General features: G+C 36.8%; 1 protein-coding gene across 2 annotated transcripts; it reads right to left on the reverse strand.

The window, feature by feature from the left end:
* Positions 1-130: 130 nt before the first annotated feature.
* oatx (organic anion transporter X) lies at positions 131-14,349 on the reverse strand. Of its 2 annotated transcripts, XM_063896039.1 has the most exons (16): positions 14,308-14,349; positions 10,565-10,633; positions 10,317-10,484; positions 10,002-10,075; positions 9,794-9,923; positions 8,233-8,336; positions 7,997-8,151; positions 7,245-7,413; positions 6,115-6,238; positions 5,917-6,032; positions 5,249-5,303; positions 1,986-2,145; positions 1,734-1,842; positions 1,567-1,645; positions 1,303-1,430; positions 132-489 (listed from the first exon to the last, which is right to left on the reverse strand). In XM_063896039.1, the coding sequence occupies exons 2-16, from the start codon at positions 10,589-10,591 to the stop codon at positions 378-380; spliced, it is 1,710 nt and encodes a 569-aa protein (XP_063752109.1). In that variant the 5' UTR covers positions 10,592-10,633; positions 14,308-14,349; the 3' UTR covers positions 132-377. The 2 variants fall into 2 exon arrangements, with proteins under 2 accessions (XP_063752110.1, XP_063752109.1); XM_063896040.1 differs by lacking the exons at positions 1,567-1,645; positions 1,734-1,842 and having other exon boundaries at positions 131-489.
* Between the last annotated feature and the right edge of the window lie 7,657 nt (positions 14,350-22,006).

Here is a 22,006-nt window from a genome sequence, read left to right on the forward strand (position 1 = left end):
CCCTGAGTCCGTCTCTGATGAAACACCAACACACATCTCATTGTTACACTCTGAAGTACTACTGCAGTACTTGTAGACCATGTTAGTAGTACTGTTACTGCAATAAAGGCCCAGAGAAAACGCTTCCTGTGATAATCACTTTAATCACTGTGTTCATTTCACTACACAATCCTGATCATCTGTAATCAAACCTTCACAATAAAAAAAAACATCCAGAACGAGGGGGCCGTCCTGCAGGGGGGGGTCTGGATCCCTATGATTGGTCAGAGCGCGTTGGGGGGCGCTGGATCTGTGTGATTGGTCAGAGCGCGTTGGGGGGTGCTGGATCTGTGTGATTGGTCAGAGCGCGTTGGGGGGTGCTGGATCTGTGTGATTGGTCAGAGTGCGTTGAGGCCACTCCCTTCTGGCTCCTTCAGTTCTTTTAAAGCCACGCCCTCTTTCAAGGCCACGGCCTCTTCTGGTCGGAGGGGGGCGGGGTTTGTTTCCGACCTTAGCACAGACATTTATATAAGTATTACTTTGCTAAACTATTAATTACCACAAAGATGCTAACACAGCTAATTCTGTGGCTCTCCGAGGTTTCTGTCATTTTACCCATGCAACTAGGATTTTTATAGGAATGTTTCCTTGATGTGAGGGTCCAAGGACAGAGGGTGGCATATTAATATTCATATTCTGTACAACCTGTAAAGTCCACTGAGAAAAATGTTAAATGTGTGATATTGCGCTATATAATAAACTTTGATTGATTGATAACAGTGATATGCTTTCAGAGCTATTAAAGCTAACTCTGTCAACAAAGCTAACACCAATGACCCTATCCCAGCTAATAAGGTTAACTCTGTCAACAAAGCTAACACCAATGACCCTATCCCAGCTAATAAGGTTAACTCTGTCAACAAAGCTAACACCAATGACCCTATCCCAGCTAATAAGGTTAACTCTGTCAACAAAGCTAACACCAATGACCCTATCCCAGCTAATAAGGTTAACTCTGTCAACAAAGCTAACACCAATGACCCTATCCCAGCTAATAAGGTTAACTCTGTCAACAAAGCTAACACCAATGACCCTATCCCAGCTAATAAGGTTAACTCTGTCAACAAAGCTAACACCAATGACCCTATCCCAGCTAATAAGGTTAACTCTGTCAACAAAGCTAACACCAATGACCCTATCCCAGCTAATAAGGTTAACTCTGTCAACAAAGCTTGAACTTACAATGCTAGCACTGATAACACTAGCAAAGCTAATTAAGTTATCTTACAGAGCGACTAATTAAGCCGCTAGCCGTTAACTTACCCGTTCTCCTCCACATCTTCGATGGTGTCGGGCAGTGACTTGTTGAGAGTCTCCGGCAGGAAGCAGGCAAAGACCCCGGCTAACACCGCCGCCCCCCCGTACACCACACTGGGTAGAGCAGGGAGTACCTGGGAAATGTAGTCGATCAGAAAGGTTAGTATGAAACACGGAAAGAGAAAATGTATCTGATCCCTGGCTGGGCGAATCTAAACATGGGACGAAAAAAAACTAACAACAATAAGAATAATATATTCAACGAGAGACCTCGTCCAGGATAAGGACAGCGGGGGCCGCCATGCTGCCGACCCTCGCCATGGTGGAAACAAAGCCCATTCCAGTCTGCCTGCGCACACACACACACACACACACACACAGATGATGCATGGATGGCTATATCATATATATATTTATATTTGGGTGGGGGGGCTCACCTGAGGACGGTGGGGTACAGCTCCCCAGTGTACAGGTACACGGTGGTGAAGGAGGCAGAGGTGAAGCCTTTACCCAGACAGGCCAGCGTGGTCCGGACTGTCTGCATGTCTGTTGGGGTTGGGGGGGGGGGGGGGGTCTGACACCTCAGTTCGCACTGGTGTGTGTGTGTGTGTGTGTGTGTGTGTGTGTGTGTGTGTGTGTGTGTGTGTGTGTGTGTGTGTGTGTGTGTGTGTGTGTTGTGTGTGTGTTACCTGCAGGGACCAGAATGTTGGCGAAGATGATGAGGGCGGAGACAAACAGGCAGGTGGCCTGAGAGACTCGTCTCCCCAGGTAACTCAGCATGCCCAGAGCCATTAGCTTGGCGGGAAAATCCACGGCCCCGAAGATCAGCTGGATCTGGTAGATACTCACCTGGACAGGTGAGACAGGTGGGAGGATGGGTGAGATAGACACAGGTTTGACAGGTAAGACAAAGACAGGAGGACAGGTGAGACAGGAAGGAGCTTGTGTTTGTGCTTTCTGATGTTATCTGATCGGTAGTGTTAACTTCGCTGCTGTTAGCTTACATGTAACCAGTGTTCGAACTATGCCGAGATTTTCGGGGGGTCCCATTTTTCTCTCGGGGGGGGGGGGCGCGCTTGCTCTTGCGCTTGACTCAGAGCGCGGATCTCGAAAACACAAGCCTACATACAGAATCATACGCGGACAGCACAGCTTTACGGCAATTACGCACACAGGCTCCACACCTCCACACACGCATCGCGTCTGCAATCATAAGGGGAAATCATGTCCGTTGGCATGCTCAAAAACAACATCGCGTCAACAATAATACCACACGCAAGAAAAACACAGGCAACATAGGCCTACTCAACACATCCACCAAAGATCACTGGAAATCATGTTCACATCGGCATACACAATAAAGCAACCAATCTTGCACGGCAACAAGCGTCAACAAACAAATAGGCACCACAAACATGAACGAATCCATCAGGCGTTTCCAAACCCAGCATATAGGAATAATTAAATGCATCATGTCTTACTTTAAAGCAGAATAGACCACAAAGGCCTTGGCTCGTCTTCCTTGGCTGTTGTTCCAGAAACCCATGACGTGGACATGCGATGACCTGATTTGATCCATGATGTGATGAAGGGTGCTGGGTCAAAACGCTCCAGTGGGGGTCCATTTAAATCCACAAAAAGTAGCGATGACAGGCTTTTCTCGCGCAGTCTGTTGCGGGTTTTACTGTCCGTATTATTGACGGCCGAAAACCCCCTTTCACACTCTGACGAGGTTGGGAGATATGTCCTGCTTGCTGTACACAACTTTTCCAGTGTTTTGCCCGGAGCGCCACCTTACAACTTCCAGTCACGAAACTCATCCGCTGCCTCTTTAGCCGACTCGCCTATGTTTTCGCTAGTTTCCGTACTTCATGTTCTCCATACATGATTAACGAGTTGCGGTCTTTTGGCCAGAAGTGCTTTTCCAGGGGTTTCAACATCTGGACAAGGTCCGACTCTGGCATGCGCATTTTAAGTCCGTCAATCACCGACTGATAGAACTGGCGCCGGTTAATTTTCTCCCTGCTCTCGGACAGTTCCACATCTTTAAACAGGCCACGGACGCGCGTTGTTCGGCCTTCAGTGTGGATTTCCCTCCGCTCTCTTTCATGGCTGTCAGGACATCCACTGTCTGCTGAATGTGGCGAGTGGCATCCACTAGGGATAAGTCTCTCCGCTGGAGTTTTAATGATAGGCCCTGCAGCTCACGTAGCATATCTTGCATGCACGCCAGATCCATTAAAAACCCTTTGTGTGTGAGATGTGTGTATAGCCCCAGGAATGTTTTTCTCTCTGTGTCATTTCGACCTGGATCTTCACTTGCTGTTTTGAAGTGGCGCGCTAATGCGGGGAAGTTGTTCCACACTGCTCTCACGGTGTTAAAGCTACTAGCCACCCATCGTATAGTGAATATTTGTCCGATTCTCAAAACCTGCATATTGAGGTCAGCAGCCGCCTCCTCAAACAAGCGTGCATTCTTTGCGGACTGGTGGTGGTACAGAGCATAGAGCTTGGAGATGAAAATCTCAAAGTGGTTACATCCAGCAACCTCCTTGAGTGAGTCATGGACAGCCAATTCAAGGCGGTGGGCGAGACAGTGGATTGACTGTATGTTGGGGAAATCGCGTTTCAGCCTCGCAATCAGCCCAGTGGTTTTACCGGTGAGGACTGCAGCACCATCTGTGGCGATGCTAATGAGGTTCCGGCCCAAAAACTCGTCATCTAACCCAGCTTGGCGCAAACTCTGTCTCAAACTATTGAAAATGGATTCTGCATTTGTGCCCTGTGTCAGCTGCACTGTGCTCTCATCAATGGTTAGGCTGATTCTTGAATTCATTTCTTTTATGTTTGAAACTAACTTTCTTCTCATTTCCTGCGCAATATGACCAATCATTTCAGCACATGATTTGTCTGATTTGTGCACAGGACCCACTTTTGCCCCATTCAGCTCTTGCAATTTCATTATAGCAGGTAGCTTCTGATAGGCTAGCCTTTCCTTGGCCACCATATAGGCCGATCTAAAGGACAGTGCCGTTTCTTCTGTCGCTTTGGCATTAATCGCAGTAACTCTGTTGGGTAGAATGTCCTTTTGCTTGGTTTCTGTTATCTCGACTGCCCTTCTGTGCGCGTTGCTATCCCTATGTTTGTATATTTTTTTACGTAACCCGAATTGTGTCTGGCTACTTACATCCCCGTGTATCCATTCCTCAGACAGTGTGTGCCACTTCCCATTTCCGATAAAAGGGTTTTAGTGTCCCGGCAGACAGAGCATCCCAACTTGCCATCCTTTGTATACAGCCAGGGGTTTCGAGACTTCCACTCTGTCCACTGCTGGCTCGTCCAGATGCTCGGGTGAGAGAGGGCCACTGCTGCACGCTGACCGTGGGTCCAGCGGTTCCAGTAATGCACGTGGTTGCGGACGCTTGTCCACTGTCATCTGCTGACTGAACAACATCTTGTTCCTCAGAACTTTTGCTTTTTTTAAAAAATCCAAAATGGGAAAGAGTGCCTTGCTGTCGTTTAGCCATTGCTAACGCTGACCACTTGCACTTACACGATCTGACTGAAGACGGAATGATTAAAAAAACACTTTCTCAAACTTCGGCCACACCCACAACATACTTTGTATCAAAATGCGCATGGGAAAGAGGCACACCCACACACAAACAGGCCTAGAATTCGTGAGAAATGATGGGGATAGACTGCAGTCGTTGTCATATCTGTTTATTTTATCTTTGATGTAAACGCAACACTTCTGATATGCAAATAGTTCCCGTTACACACGATTTCAATATCAATAAAACGCATTTTGCCAATATTTTAGAGACCCCCCAACATTTCCCAAATCATGTTTTCGGGGGATCTCGTGTCAGTTTCAGGGGGTCTCGGATCCCCCGAGTCCCCCCGTAGTTCGGACACTGCATGTAACATCAGTGCTAATCATGTGACTCACCCCAAACTTCTGCAGGTCCATCGCAAGACCGTAGTACGCAAAGCTGGTGGCAAACCTGCAGGACATCAGACGGGAATAAGTATATGTATACAAATATATACTTATATCATGTATAAATATATCAAGTATAAATATATCATGTAGAGATATATCAAGTAGAAATATATCATGTAGAGATATATCAAGTAGAAATATATCAAGTATAAATATATCAAGTATAAATATATCAAGTATAAATATATCATGTAGAGATATATCAAGTAGAGATATATCAAGTAGAAATATATCAAGTATAAATATATCATGTAGAGATGTGTTGATGAAGGTGTGGGGGTGTTAATGAAGGTGTGGGGGTGTTAATGAAGGTGTGGGGGTGTTAATGAGGGGATGTTAATGAAGGTGTGGGGGTGTTAATGAAGGTGTGGGGGTGTTAATGAGGGGATGTTAATGAAGGTGTGGGGGTGTTAATGAGGGGATGTTAATGAAGGTGTGGGGGTGTTAATGAAGGTGTGGGGGTGTTAATGAAGGTGTGGGGGTGTTAATGAAGGTGTGGGGGTGTTAATGAGGGGATGTTAATGAAGGTGTGGGGGTGTTAATGAAGGTGTGGGGGTGTTAATGAAGGTGTGGGGGTGTTAATGGAGCCGTTATTAAACAGTGATGTCGCCCACCAGACAGCTAGCAGGCAGATAGAGATGCGTCTCATGCGTCTCGTTCTCAGCAGGTCGTACGCCGTGAACATCGAGCGGCTCGAGTCAATCTCCTTCTTCATTTGGGAGTGCAGCACCTGCAGGTCACATGATAGCAAGCTCAGAGTGTCATTGGTCATCGGACATATCTAAATATGTGACGACAGGAAGTTAGGTTACCTCCAGCGTTAACGTGTCCGCAATGTCTTTCTTCCCGTTGACTCGAGCGACTCGGTGCAGAGACTTCAGCGCGTCTTCAGAGCGACGGTTCAGAACCAACCAGCGGGCCGACTCCGAATACCACCTGACCAATCAGAGAGCAGAAATACGTGACATATCACAGATTAGAAACACCTGACCAATGGGAAGTCAGGTTACTGACCAGCTGTAGGAGAAGAACAGGTACTGGGGCAGAGGCTTTTACTTTGAAAGGTACTGACCAGCTGTAGGAGAAGAACAGGTACTGGGGCAGAGGCTTTTACTTTGAAAGGTACTGACCAGCTGTAGGAGAAGAACAGGTACTGGGGCAGAGGCTTTTACTTTGAAAGGTACTGACCAGCTGTAGGAGAAGAACAGGTGCTGGGGCAGAGGCTTTTACTTTGAAAGGTACTGACCAGCTGTAGGAGAAGAACAGGTACTGCGGCAGAGGCTTTTACTTTGAAAGGTACTGACCAGCTGTAGGAGAAGAACAGGTGCTGGGGCAGAGGCTTTTACTTTGAAAGGTACTGACCAGCTGTAGGAGAAGAACAGGTGCTGGGGCAGAGGCTTTTACTTTGAAAGGTACTGACCAGCTGTAGGAGAAGAACAGGTACTGGGGCAGAGGCTTTTACTTTGAAAGGTACTGACCAGCTGTAGGAGAAGAACAGGTGCTGGGGCAGAGGCTTTTACTTTGAAAGGTACTAACCAGCTGTAGGAGAAGAACAGGTACTGGGGCAGAGGCTTTTACTTTGAAAGGTACTGACCAGCTGTAGGAGAAGAACAGGTACTGCGGCAGAGGCTTTTACTTTGAGAGGTACTGACCAGCTGTAGGAGAAGAACAGGTACTGGGGCAGAGGCTTTTACTTTGAAAGGTACTGACCAGCTGTAGGAGAAGAACAGGTACTGCGGCAGAGGCTTTTACTTTGAAAGGTACTGACCAGCTGTAGGAGAAGAACAGGTACTGCGGCAGAGGCTTTTACTTTGAAAGGTACTGACCAGCTGTAGGAGAAGAACAGGTGCTGGGGCAGAGGCTTTTACTTTGAAAGGTACTGACCAGCTGTAGGAGAAGAACAGGTACTGGGGCAGAGGCTTTTACTTTGAAAGGTACTGACCAGCTGTAGGAGAAGAACAGGAACTGGGGCAGACAGACCACCAGCTGCAACTTCCTCCAGTCTCTCAGCCAATAAGCAAGCCCCGCCAGGATCATCTGACCAAACGTGAAGAAGAAGGACGTGAGTGTTCCAACAAGAGTCCTCTGTTTGGTGGGGATCCACTCCACCTCTGCAGACAGACAGGCACACAGACAGGTAGTTAGGGAAAAACACAGGTGGTTTGAGAGAGGCAGACAGACAGACAGACAGACAGACAGACAGACAGACAGACAGACAGACAGACAGACAGCTAGGGAGAGAGACAGGTGGCTAGAAAGAGAGAGACAAACAGACAGACAGACAGACAGACAGACAGACAGACAGGTAGTTCGGGAAAAAGACAGGTGGTTTGAGAGAAGCAAACAGACAGACAGAAAAACAGGGGGGTAGTTAGGGAGAGAGACAGGTGGCTACAGACAGACTGACAGGTAGTTAGGGAGAGAGATAGGTGGCTAGAGACAGACAGACAGACAGACAGACAGACAGACAGACAGACAGACAGACCAGACAGACAGACAGACAGACAGACAGACAGGTAGTTAGGGAGAGAAACAGGTGGCTAGAGACAGACAGACAGACAGACAGACAGACAGACAGACAGACAGACAGACACAGACAGACAGACAGACAGACAGACAGACAGGTAGTTAGGGAGAGAAACAGGTGGCTAGAGACAGACAGACAAACAGGCAGACAGAGAGGCAGACAGGTACTCAGTGAGACTCCGTTCAGGATGACTCCGGACACAGCCATCCCGCTCAGGAATCTGAAGGCGCAGTAAACCGAGTATGAAGGGGAGAGGGCAGCGCTGCATCCCAGAATACCCAGCTGCAGGTACGACCATATAAGGACAGACCGCCTCCCAAACCTGTGGGACACATTCCGATTGGTTGCTGTACACAGGTCAGGTATGTTATATATACATACAGTATTTGTGTGTATGTTCTACCTGTCTGACAGCCCTCCATACACGATGGCTCCTGAAAGAACCCCCCCCATATAGATGGTCTGGATCATCTGTTTGAGAGGACGGAGACCACAGACCAGATCCCACTGACAGAGAGACAGGAGACGGACAGAAAGGGGAGAGACAGACAGACAGACAGGCGTAAGACCTCAGTTAGCATCAGCTGTAAGCTTGTTATCAAACCAATTAGGACAGTCCTTCACTCTGCTAGCTCTTAGCTGCTAACTGTCAGCTGCTAGCTATAAGCTAGCTGTTTCCCCTCAGGTTCTCTATCCTGGCGTCGAGTACGGAGGCTGAAGACGCTCAAAATAAACTGCGGTGTAGTTGCGGGAAGCAAATATCTGTAGAGGCCAAACAGTGGTACTACAACTTCCTGTCAGTGTCTTTCCCATTGACTTACACTAGAAAGAGATTGCTGTAAATCAGAGCGAAATGAACGCCCCAGTATGATCTCCTCTGCAAAGGCGCCGATTTATGTTTCTGCCGGTGGGTGCTCAAAACAGTGGAATGTCCCACCCCCACGCCAAAGATAAATCTGGCGCGGCCTTGCTCTACATTGGCGGTTAATCTGACGTATCTCCCTCTGCAATGGAATACTCTTTTCTGATTGGCTAACGGGGTGTACATGTTTTTGCGGGGGGTATAGACCAAACAACGTGACACCATGACAACACAATTAACTGGGTGGGGGGGGGGGCACGCACTACTTTCTCTAACGGCAGCACTAGGCTACAAATCAAGAAATCATCAGGTTATTACGCATATTTCTTTTCCTAAATATAAAGGAAATGGTCAAATAAACAAGATAACAACTTTCTGGATGTGGTAAACCGGAGATAAGCGAGATAACGGCCTTCGAGGTGTACATTACACAAAGTTAGGGTGACCAGATTTGAGGTGGCGAAAAAGAGGACACTTGCGATTGTTGCACAGAAGTCTAAGTACATCCAAGTACTTCTGTGCAAAGCGCCATTCAATTTAAGTACACGCTTAATGGTCCCATGAAAAACTGAAAACCGGACGTTTTCATGAATTTATAAAACCCCCCCGGACGCTCCGGACAGGACATAAAAAGAGGACATGTCCGGGCAAAAGAGGACGTCTGGTCACCCTACACAAAGTTAATGGATTTAGCGGAGCAACTCCGCTACGCGTCGTGGAGTTCTTCGCCCCGCTGCGTCCATGGCATGACATGCACAGCACGTGGGTGCTCGGGCCCGGAAGCACCACGGAATCGGCTCCTATGTCCTATGTATCCCTCAGTTAAACCATTACGGTGTTTAAGTGGTAAATGATGGGTGGCGGGGTGTAATGGCGGGGGCGGGGCTTAATGACAGGAGGCGGGGCTTAAGGGAATCTATACAGGCATTATGATGGGTAGTGAGGTTTTGGTCTCAGCACATGTGAGCAGCTCTCATAGGAAGACCCTCCTGCTCTCTTTGACATGACCCGGAGCCCTGATCCCAGACGAGCTGAAACACATCTGTAGCTACAGGAGATCATAATCGTTAGAGTCAGCATGATGAACGTTGTGACCTCTGACCTCGGACACGGTGGTGGAGAGAAACTCAGAGCGGTCGAACGCCCAACCGTCCAAACATCCCTCTGTTGGGATCTGGCTAATGTTAGCTGAGCTGTTAGACGCTAACAGCTGCCACTGAGGCTCCATGTACCTGAACAGAAACAGGAAGTGATGTCACAGGGAAGTTAACCAATCAACCGTAGTAATATAAAGATATTGATAGTAAAACCTCCTGCAGCGGTCCAGTCTACTTCCTGAAGAGTCCATGGGGATGAACGCTCTCAGAAGCTGCTTCTCATCTACCTGCAACATCCAATCACATTCATTGATTCAACCAACGACCAATCACCTTCATCCGTTCAACCAAAGACCAATCACAGTCATTTATCACCGGTTCATGCAGACAGACAGGCAGGCAGGCAGGCAGGCAGGCAGGCAGGCAGGCAGGCAGGCAGGCAGACAGGCAGACAGACAGACAGACAGACAGACAGACAGACAGACAGACAGACAGACAGACAGACAGACAGACAGACAGACAGGTCACCTGGTAGTGGGATAGGTTGTATTGGCTGCTGTAATTGGCCGGTAGGCTGCAGTGGTGGGCGGGACTTCCTGAGACGAAGTTATTTAGCAGGTTCTGACTGGCCATCATTAGCCCCGGCAGACTGATCAGAGTCACATGCAGCCACTGGTACCTGCCAAACCCCCCCGCCTGAGGGTGAGACAGGGGGTGAGACACCTGCAGGAGGGGGGGGGTGAGACAGGCTGCAGAACAGAGGGAAACTGTCTCACCTCCTCCAGTAGCTCAGCAAAGCCCATCCTCCTCTTCCTCTCTTCGTCCTCAAATAATACTTTCTAGAACTGATAGTAGACAATTACAACAATCAATGGAATAAATATAAACAACAACAATCAATATAATAATTATAAACAACAACAATCAATATAATAATTATAAACAACAACAATCAATAGAATAAATATAAACAACAACAATCAGTAGAATAAATATAAACAACAACAATCAATATAATAATTATAAACAACAACAATCAGTAGAATAAATATAAACAACAACAATCAATAGAATAAATATAAACAACAACAATCAATAGAATAATTATAAACAACAACAATCAGTAGAATAATTATAAACAACAACAATCAATATAATAAATATAAACAACAACAATCAATCAGTAGAATAAATATAAACAACAACAATCAATAGAATAAATATAAACAACAACAATCAATAGAATAAATATAAACAACAACAATCAATAGAATAATTATAAACAACAACAATCAGTAGAATAATTATAAACAACAACAATCAATATAATAAATATAAACAACAACAATCAATATAATAATTATAAACAACAACAATCAATAGAATAAATATAAACAACAACAATCAATAGAATAAATATAAACAACAACAATCAATAGAATAAATATAAACAACAACAATCAATAGAATAATTATAAACAACAACAATCAATAGAATAAATATAAACAACAACAATCAATAGAATAATTATAAACAACAACAATCAATATAATAATATAAACAACAACAATCAATATAATAATTATAAACAACAACAATCAATAGAATAAATATAAACAACAACAATCAATAGAATAATTATAAACAACAACAATCAATAGAATAAATATAAACAACAACAATCAATAGAATAATTATAAACAACAACAATCAATAGAATAATTATAAACAACAACAATCAATGGAATAAATATAAACAACAACAATCAATAGAATAATTATAAACAACAACAATCAATAGAATAAATATAAACAACAACAATCAATAGAATAATTATAAACAACAACAATCAATAGAATAATTATAAACAACAACAATCAATAGAATAAATATAAACAACAACAATCAATAGAATAATTATAAACAACAACAATCAATATAATAATTATAAACAACAACAATCAATAGAATAATTATAAACAACAACAATCAATAGAATAATTATAAACAACAACAATCAATAGAATAAATATAAACAACAACAATCAATAGAATAATTATAAACAACAACAATCAATAGAATAATTATAAACAACAACAATCAATAGAATAATTATAAACAACAACAATCAATAGAATAAATATAAACAACAACAATCAATAGAATAATTATAAACAACAACAATCAATAGAATAAATATAAACAACAACAATCAATAGAATAATTATAAACAACAACAATCAATAGAATAATTATAAACAACAACAATCAATAGAATAAATATAAACAACAACAATCAATAGAATAAATATAAACAACAACAATCAATAGAATAATTATAAACAACAACAATCAATAGAATAATTATAAACAACAACAATCAGTAGAATAAATATAAAAAAAACAACAATCAATAGAATAATTATAAACAACAACAATCAATAGAATAAATATAAACAACAACAATCAATAGAATAATTATAAACAACAACAATCTATAGAACAAATATAAACAACAACAATCAATAGAATAAATATAAACAACAACAATCAATAGAATAAATATAAACAACAACAATCAGTAGAATAATTATAAACAACAACAATCAATAGAATAAATATAAACAACAACAATCAATATAATAATTATAAACAACAACATCAGTAGAATAATTATAAACAACAACAATCAATAGAATAAATATAAACAACAACAATCAGTAGAATAATTATAAACAACAACAATCAGTAGAATAAATATAACAACAACAATCAGTAGAATAATTATAAACAACAACAATCAATAGAATAAATATAAACAACAACAATCAGTAGAATAATTATAAACAACAACAATCAATAGAATAAATATAAACAACAACAATCAGTAGAATAATTATAAACAACAACAATCAAAAGAATAATATAAACAACAACAATCAATATAATAATTATAAACAACAACAATCAGTAGAATAAATATAAACAACAACAATCAGTAGAATAATTATAAACAACAACAATCAATAGAACAAATATAAACAACAACAATCAATAGAACAAATATAAACAACAACAATCAATGGAATAATTATAAACAACAACAATCAATATAATAGAATAAATATAAACAACAACAATCAATATAATAGAATAAATATAAACAACAACAATCAATAGAATAATTATAAACAACAACAATCAATATAATAGAATAAATATAAACAACAACAATCAATAGAATAATTATAAACAACAACAATCAATAGAATAAATATAAACAACAACAATCAATAGAATAATTATAAACAACAACAATCAATAGAATAATTATAAACAACAACAATCAATAGAACAAATATAAACAACAACAATCAGTAGAATAAATATAAACAACAACAATCAATAGAATAAATATAAACAACAACAATCAGTAGAATAAATATAAACAACAACAATCAATAGAATAATTATAAACAACAACAATCATAGAATAATTATAAACAACAACAATCAATAGAATAAATATAAACAACAACAATCAATAGAATAATTATAAACAACAACAATCAATAGAATAAATATAAACAACAACAATCAGTAGAATAATTATAAACAACAACAATCAGTAGAATAATTATAAACAACAACAATCAATAGAATAATTATGAACAACAACAATCACTAGAATAATTATGAACAACAACAATCAATATAATAAATATAAACAACAACAATCAATAGAATAATTATAAACAACAACAATCAATAGAATAAATATAAACAACAACAATCAATAGAATAAATATAAACAACAACAATCAATAGAATAATTATAAACAACAACAATCAATAGAATAATTATGAACAACAACAATCAATATAATAAATATAAACAACAACAATCAATAGAATAATTATAAACAACAACAATCAATAGAATAAATATAAACAACAACAATCAATAGAATAAATATAAACAACAACAATCAGTAGAATAAATATAAACAACAACAATCAATAGAATAAATATAAACAACAACAATCAATAGAATAAATATAAACAACAACAATCAGTAGAATAAATATAAACAACAACAATCAATAGAATAAATATAAACAACAACAATCAATAGAATAAATATAAACAACAACAATCAGTAGAATAAATATAAACAACAACAATCAATAGAATAAATATAAACAACAACAATCATAGAATAAATATAAACAACAACAATCAGTAGAATAATTATAAACAACAACAATCAATAGAATAATTATAAACAACAACAATCAATATAATAAATATAAACAACAACAATCAATAGAATAATTATAAACAACAACAATCAATAGAATAAATATAAACAACAACAATCAATAGAATAAATATAAACAACAACAATCAGTAGAATAAATATAAACAACAACAATCAATAGAATAAATATAAACAACAACAATCAATAGAACAAATATAAACAACAACAATCAATAGAATCATTATCTGGTTACAGGATCTCAGTTTCTGTTCCATCAGAGAGCCTGCAGAGGGGAGAGTACCTGATCAACATCATGTACTTATACTGTATATAATACTGTGTATACTATAACTCATACTGTGTATACTATAACTCATACTGTGTATATTGTATATAATACTGTGTATACTATAACTCATACTGTGTATATTGTATATAATACTGTGTATATTGTATATAATACTGTGTATACTGTATATAATACTGTGTATACTGAGTATATATACAACAGTCAGTATACTGAGTATATATACACAACAGTCAGTATACTGAGTATATATACAACAGTCAGTATACTGAGTATATATACAACAGTCAGTATACTGAGTATATATACAACAGTCAGTACACTGAGTATATATACAACAGTCAGTATACTGAGTATATATACAACAGTCAGTATACTGAGTATATATACAACAGTCAGTATACTGAGTATATATACAACAGTCAGTATACTGAGTATATATATACAACAGTCAGTATACTGAGTATATATACAACAGTCAGTATACTGAGTATATATACAACAGTCAGTATACTGAGTATATATACAACAGTCAGTATACTGAGTATATATACAACAGTCAGTATACTGAGTATATATACAACAGTCAGTACACTGAGTATATATACAACAGTCAGTATACTGAGTATATATATACAACAGTCAGTATACTGAGTATATATACAACAGTCAGTATACTGAGTATATATACAACAGTCAGTATACTGAGTATATATACAACAGTCAGTATACTGAGTATATATACAACAGTCAGTATACTGAGTATATATACAACAGTCAGTATACTGAGTATATATACAACAGTCAGTATACTGAGTATATATACAACAGTCAGTATACTGAGTATATATATACAACAGTCAGTATACTGAGTATATATACAACAGTCAGTATACTGAGTATATATACAACAGTCAGTATACTGAGTATATATACCAACAGTCAGTATACTGAGTATATATACAACAGTCAGTATACTGAGTATATATACAACAGTCAGTATACTGAGTATATATACAACAGTCAGTATACTGAGTATATATACAACAGTCAGTATACTGAGTATATATATACAACAGTCAGTATACTGAGTATATATACAACAGTCAGTATACTGAGTATATATATACAACAGTCAGTATACTGAGTATATATACAACAGTCAGTATACTGAGTATATATACAACAGTCAGTATACTGAGTATATATACAACAGTCAGTATACTGAGTATATATACAACAGTCAGTATACTGAGTATATATACAACAGTCAGTATACTGAGTATATATACAACAGTCAGTATACTGAGTATATATACAACAGTCAGTATACTGAGTATATATACAACAGTCAGTATACTGAGTATATATACAACAGTCAGTATACTGAGTATATATATACAACAGTCAGTATACTGAGTATATATACAACAGTCAGTATACTGAGTATATATACAACAGTCAGTATACTGAGTATATATACAACAGTCAGTATACTGAGTATATATACAACAGTCAGTATACTGAGTATATACACAACAGTCAGTATACTGAGTATATATACACAACAGTCAGTATACTGAGTATATATACAACAGTCAGTATACTGAGTATATATACAACAGTCAGTATACTGAGTATATATACAACAGTCAGTATACTGAGTATATATACAACAGTCAGTATACTGAGTATATATACAACAGTCAGTATACTGAGTATATATACAACAGTCAGTATACTGAGTATATATACAACAGTCAGTATACTGAGTATATATACAACAGTCAGTATACTGAGTATATATACACAACAGTCAGTATACTGAGTATATATACAACAGTCAGTATACTGAGTATATATACAACAGTCAGTATACTGAGTATATATACAAACAGTCAGTATACTGAGGTAATATACAACAGTCAGTATACTGTGTATACTATAACTCATACTGTGTATAACTATAACTCATTACTGTGTATACTATAACTCATACTGTGTATACTGTATATAATACTGTGTATACTGTATATAATACTGTGTAATACTATATATAATACTGTGTATACGATATATAATACATGTATACGAAAACTCATACTGTGTATACTGTATAAATAACACTGTGTATTTCTGTATATAATACTGTGTATACTATTTTATAATACTGTATACTATATATAATACTGTGTATACTATAACTCATACTGTGTATACTATAATAATACTGTGTATACTATAACTCATACTGTGTATACTATATATAATACTGTGTATACTGTATAAATACTGTGTATACTATATATAATACTGTGTATACTATATATATAACTGTGTATACTATAACTCATACTGTGTATACTGTATATAATACTGTGTATACTGTATATAATACTGTGTATACTTAAACTATACTGTGTATACTATAACTCATACTGTGTATACGATATATAATACTGTGTATACGTATACTAATACTGTGTATACTATAACTCATACTGTGTATACTATAACTCATACTGTGTATACGATATATAATACTGTGTATACTTTAACTCATACTGTGTATACTATAACTCATACTGTGTATACTGATATATAATACTGTGTATACTATATATAATACTGTGTATACTTTATATCATACTGTGTATACTGTAATCATACTGTGTATACTGTATATAATACTGTGTATACTATAATAATACTGTGTATACTTTATATCATACTGTGTATACTGTATATCATACTGTGTATACTATATATAATACTGTGTATACTGTATATAATACTGTGTATACTTTATATCATACTGTGTATACTGTATATAATACTGTGTATACTTTATATCATACTGTGTATACTGTATATAATACTGTGTATACTTTATATCATACTGTGTATACTTTATATCATACTGTGTATACTATAACTCATACTGTGTATACTGTATATAATACTGTACACAGTACTGTGTATATTAGCAGTGAGTTGGCTCAGTGAAGTATTTGCAGTCTGGTGATACTTCTTAAAGGATTACTGCAGCGGGACACACAGAACACACACTTCCTGACAACCCAATTCTGAGTATACAAGTATACTGAGTATATGTACAACAGTCAGTATACTGAGTATATATATATACAACAACAGTCAGTATACTGAGTATATATACAACAGTCAGTATACTGAGTATATATATACACAACAGTCAGTATACTGAGTATATATACAACAGTCAGTATACTGAGTATATGTACAACAGTCAGTATACTGAGTATATATACACAACAGTCAGTATACTGAGTATATATACAACAGTCAGTATACTGAGTATATATACAACAGTCAGTATACTGAGTATATATACAACAGTCAGTATACTGAGTATATATATACAACAGTCAGTATACTGAGTATATATACAACAGTCAGTATACTGAGTATATATACAACAGTCAGTATACTGAGTATATATATACAACAGTCAGTATACTGAGTATATATATACAACAGTCAGTATACTGAGTATATATATACAACAGTCAGTATACTGAGTATATATACAACAGTCAGTATACTGAGTATATATATACAACAGTCAGTATACTGAGTATATATACAACAGTCAGTATACTGAGTATATATACAACAGTCAGTATACTGAGTATATATACAACAGTCAGTATACTGAGTATATATACAACAGTCAGTATACTGAGTATATATACAACAGTCAGTATACTGAGTATATATACAACAGTCAGTATACTGAGTATATATACAACAGTCAGTATACTGAGTATATATACAACAGTCAGTATACTGAGTATATATACAACAGTCAGTATACTGAGTATATATACAACAGTCAGTATACTGAGTATATATACAACAGTCAGTATACTGAGTATATATACAACAGTCAGTATACTGAGTATATATACAACAGTCAGTATACTGAGTATATATACAACAGTCAGTATACTGAGTATATATACAACAGTCAGTATACTGAGTATATATACTCCAGCAGTGGCTCAGTCAGTGGACTGCTACTGGGAAAGGGGTTCACCTCCTGGGCCCTGCTGTGGTGCCCTTGAGCAAGGCACCGGACAGCTCCAATCCCCCCTCCCCATTGCTCCCCGGGCACTGCACAATAACTGCCCACTGCTCCAGTACTAGGATGGGTTTAAATGCAGAGGACACATTTCACTGTGTGCTCTGCTGTGTGTGTGTGTGTGTGTGTGTGTGTGTGTGTTGTGTGTGTGTGTGTGTGTGTGTGTGTGTGTGTGTGTGTGTGTGTGTGTGTGTGTGTGTGTGTGTGTGTGTGTGGGGTGGGTGTGGGGGTGGGGGGGTGTGGGGTTGGGGGTGGGGGGGTGGGTGTTTGTGGGGGTGTGTGTGGGGGTGGGGGTGGGGGTGGGGTGTGGGTGTGGGGTGGGGGTGGGGTGTGGGGTGTGTGTGTGTGTGTCCCTTTTAAAAAGAGTATAAGTTGTAGTAAGTTAAGGGATACCGCCCTTTTAAATATAAGTATACAGCAGTATAGTAATTTAAAAATAAGCCCGTAGAAAAATAAAAAGTATACACAGTATTTAAAATTTAAATATACAAATACAGCAAAGTAATATAAGTAACAGCAGTATAATATAAAGTATAAGCAGTATGATAAAAGTATTTCAAAGTAGTAAGTAAAAAGTTAAAACAGCCGTATAATATACGAGAAAAACGCCGTTAAATAAAAAAATAAAGTATACAGCAGTAGGGAAATATAAGAAACAGCAAAAATTTTAATTTTACAGAGTATACAGCAAATAGAGGGTTTAAATATACAGAGTATAAGAAAAAAAAATTAAGTTAAGAAAACAAGTATAATAAGATAAAGTATAAGTACTTGGAAAAGTATTTCAGAGTAAAACAGCAGATTTAAATAAAAGTAAAAACAGCAGGGTTTTATAAGGATAAGTAAACAGCATTTAAAGTAAAGGTTTAAAAAACCCCCCCCCCCTAATACCCCGTATGAGTAAAACAGCAGGGAGTAAGAAAAAATATAACAGCAAGTATAAATATAAGTTATTTCAACGAAAAAATTTTAAGATACAGCAGTTTGTAATAAAAGTATACAGAGTTAAATTAATTTACAGAGTATTCAAAAGTAGAAAGGGATAATATACAGAGAATAAATTTTAAGTAAACCCGCAGTAGAAGTTTTAACGGGAAACAACAGTAAATAAGTATAAAAATTTCCGAGTATAATAATTAAAAAGAGTATACAGCAGTAATAAATATAAATAAAACGCATATAAATATAAGTAAAAAAGCAGTTAAATTTACAAGTATCCCGTTGTAAAAATAAGTAAAGGATAAGCTGATAAAGTTTTTAACCGAGTATACAGCTAAATTTAAATAAAAAGTATACCCCGCAGTAGTAAGTATAAGTATACAGCGGATAAATATACCAAGGGAAAACAGCAGTAGTAAGTATAAGGTTACAGCCCGTAGTAATTTTAAGGAATTTCGCATTGTTTAAATATAAAAAGAAAAACAGCGTTTAAATTTATAAACAGCAGTATAAGTATACAAGTATAAGAAATATAAATATAAATTTTACAGCAGAAAAAGTAAAAAAGAGATACAGCCTAAATAAATATAAGTATACAGCCCGTTAAAAATATAAAGTTTTACAGCAGGGATAAGTTTTAAGTATACGGGGAAGTTGGGAAAATATAATATAAAAGTTTAAAAAAAGTATGAGTTAAGTTACAAGTTACAGCAGTTTGTAAGTATAAGTTTACTACAAAAAAAGGGATTTAAATAAAAAAAGTATACAGCAGGAAATAAGTAAAAGTGTACAGCAATAGTAAGTTTTTTAAAGTATACAGCAGTAATAAGTATAAAGTATACGCAAAATAATAAGTAAAACAGAGATACAAACAGTAATAAAATTTAAAAAATTTCAGCAGTATAAGTTACAGGCTACAGCATAGTAAGTATAAAATGACGGGAGTAGTAAATATAAGTAAACGCAGAAGTAAGTATAAGTATACAGAGTTACAGCGTATGAGTTAATTTTTAAGAAAACCCGCAAATAAATAAGAAAAGTAAAAACAGAATAAGTAAAATATAAGGGAAAACAAGGAAAACAGATATAATTTAAATTAACAAAATTTTCCCCAGAGTAAGTAAATTTTACATTTTTAATTCAAATACAAAAAGAAAAATATCCCCCTATTTCCCCAAACCCAAATTAAAAAAATTTTCACAAATTAAATTTAAACTATAAGAAAAAAAAACAGTTTAAATATAAGTTTACAGCAGATTAGTAAAAATTTTCAGAGATAAGCAGTAGAAAATATAAAAATTTCAGCAAAATAAATATAAATAGGTTTTAAGTAAAAAAAGTTGTTTTTAAGGGAACAGAGTATACACAGTTTAATTTTAAGGGGTTCAGCAGTTAAAGTATAAAGGAAACAGCAAATATATGTTTACCCGTTGTAACAGAGAAACCCAAAATAATTTTAAGTATTAAAAGCAGAAAAAAGTATAAGAATACCCGCCTTTGTAAGTATAAGGGATACAGCAGTATAAATTCGGAAAACTTGTAAGATTATAAAAGCAGTGTAAGTATAAGTTACAGCAAAAAGTAAATTTTTAAAGTATAAAAGGGAGTTGTAAAATAATAAGTATACAGCAGTTAAAAAATAAAAGTTTTACAGCAAATAGTAATTTTAAGTTAAAGTAGTAAGTAAAGTTTAAAAGCCCGTTTTTAAGTATGAACAAGTAAAAAAATAATAAGTATAATATCGAGTTACGCAGTAAGTATAAGTATACGAGTTACAGAGTAAAGTATAAGTATGGGGGTATCACAGTAAAAAAGTTAAGTAACAAGTATCAGCTTTTAAAGTATAATAAACAGAGATAAGCAGTATAAGTATAATATCAATTTTAAACAGCAGTGAAGATAGTATCAATTTCAGCGTAATAAGAAAAAAATATACAAGTATACACCCGTAGAAAATAAAGTTCAAAAATTTACAGCTAGTAATTTTTAAGATAAAAGGTATCGCGAGTAAGTTAAGTATACGGGTTACAGCAAGTAAAAGTAAAGTTTTTCAGGTATCAGCATTTTGTAAAGATACAGGTATCGCAGTAGTAATTAAAAAGTATAAGAGTATACAGCATAGTAAGTAAAGATAAGAGAAGATTAGTAAGTTTAAGTATCAGAGTATAAGCGTATTTTAAAAGATCAGGTTCGCGTAGAATATAACATTCAGCGTTTGGTATAAGTATACAGCTAGTAATATAAGTAACAAGTATACAGCAGTAGAAAATTTATAAGTAACGAGTATACAGCGGGTTTAAGTACAACTACGCAAAATATATAATTATCCCGGTAAAAGCAGTATAATTAAAAAGTATACAGCAGTGTAATAAATTTTCAAGTATCACAGTATGATATAATTTAAAAGGTAAAAGATGTAAGTATAATATCGGGTATAAGCAGTAGTAAGTTAAGTTCAGGTATACGCATATAAGTTAGTTTCAGAGTATACGCGTGAAAGTATAAGCATACACAGTTGAGTATAAGTATACAGCATAGAAAATTAAAAATATCAGAGTAAACCAGTTAAGTTAAGTTACGAGA

The sequence above is a fragment of the Eleginops maclovinus genome, chromosome 11 (assembly GCF_036324505.1).
Source record: "Eleginops maclovinus isolate JMC-PN-2008 ecotype Puerto Natales chromosome 11, JC_Emac_rtc_rv5, whole genome shotgun sequence".
Taxonomy (NCBI): Eukaryota; Metazoa; Chordata; class Actinopteri; order Perciformes; family Eleginopidae; genus Eleginops; species Eleginops maclovinus.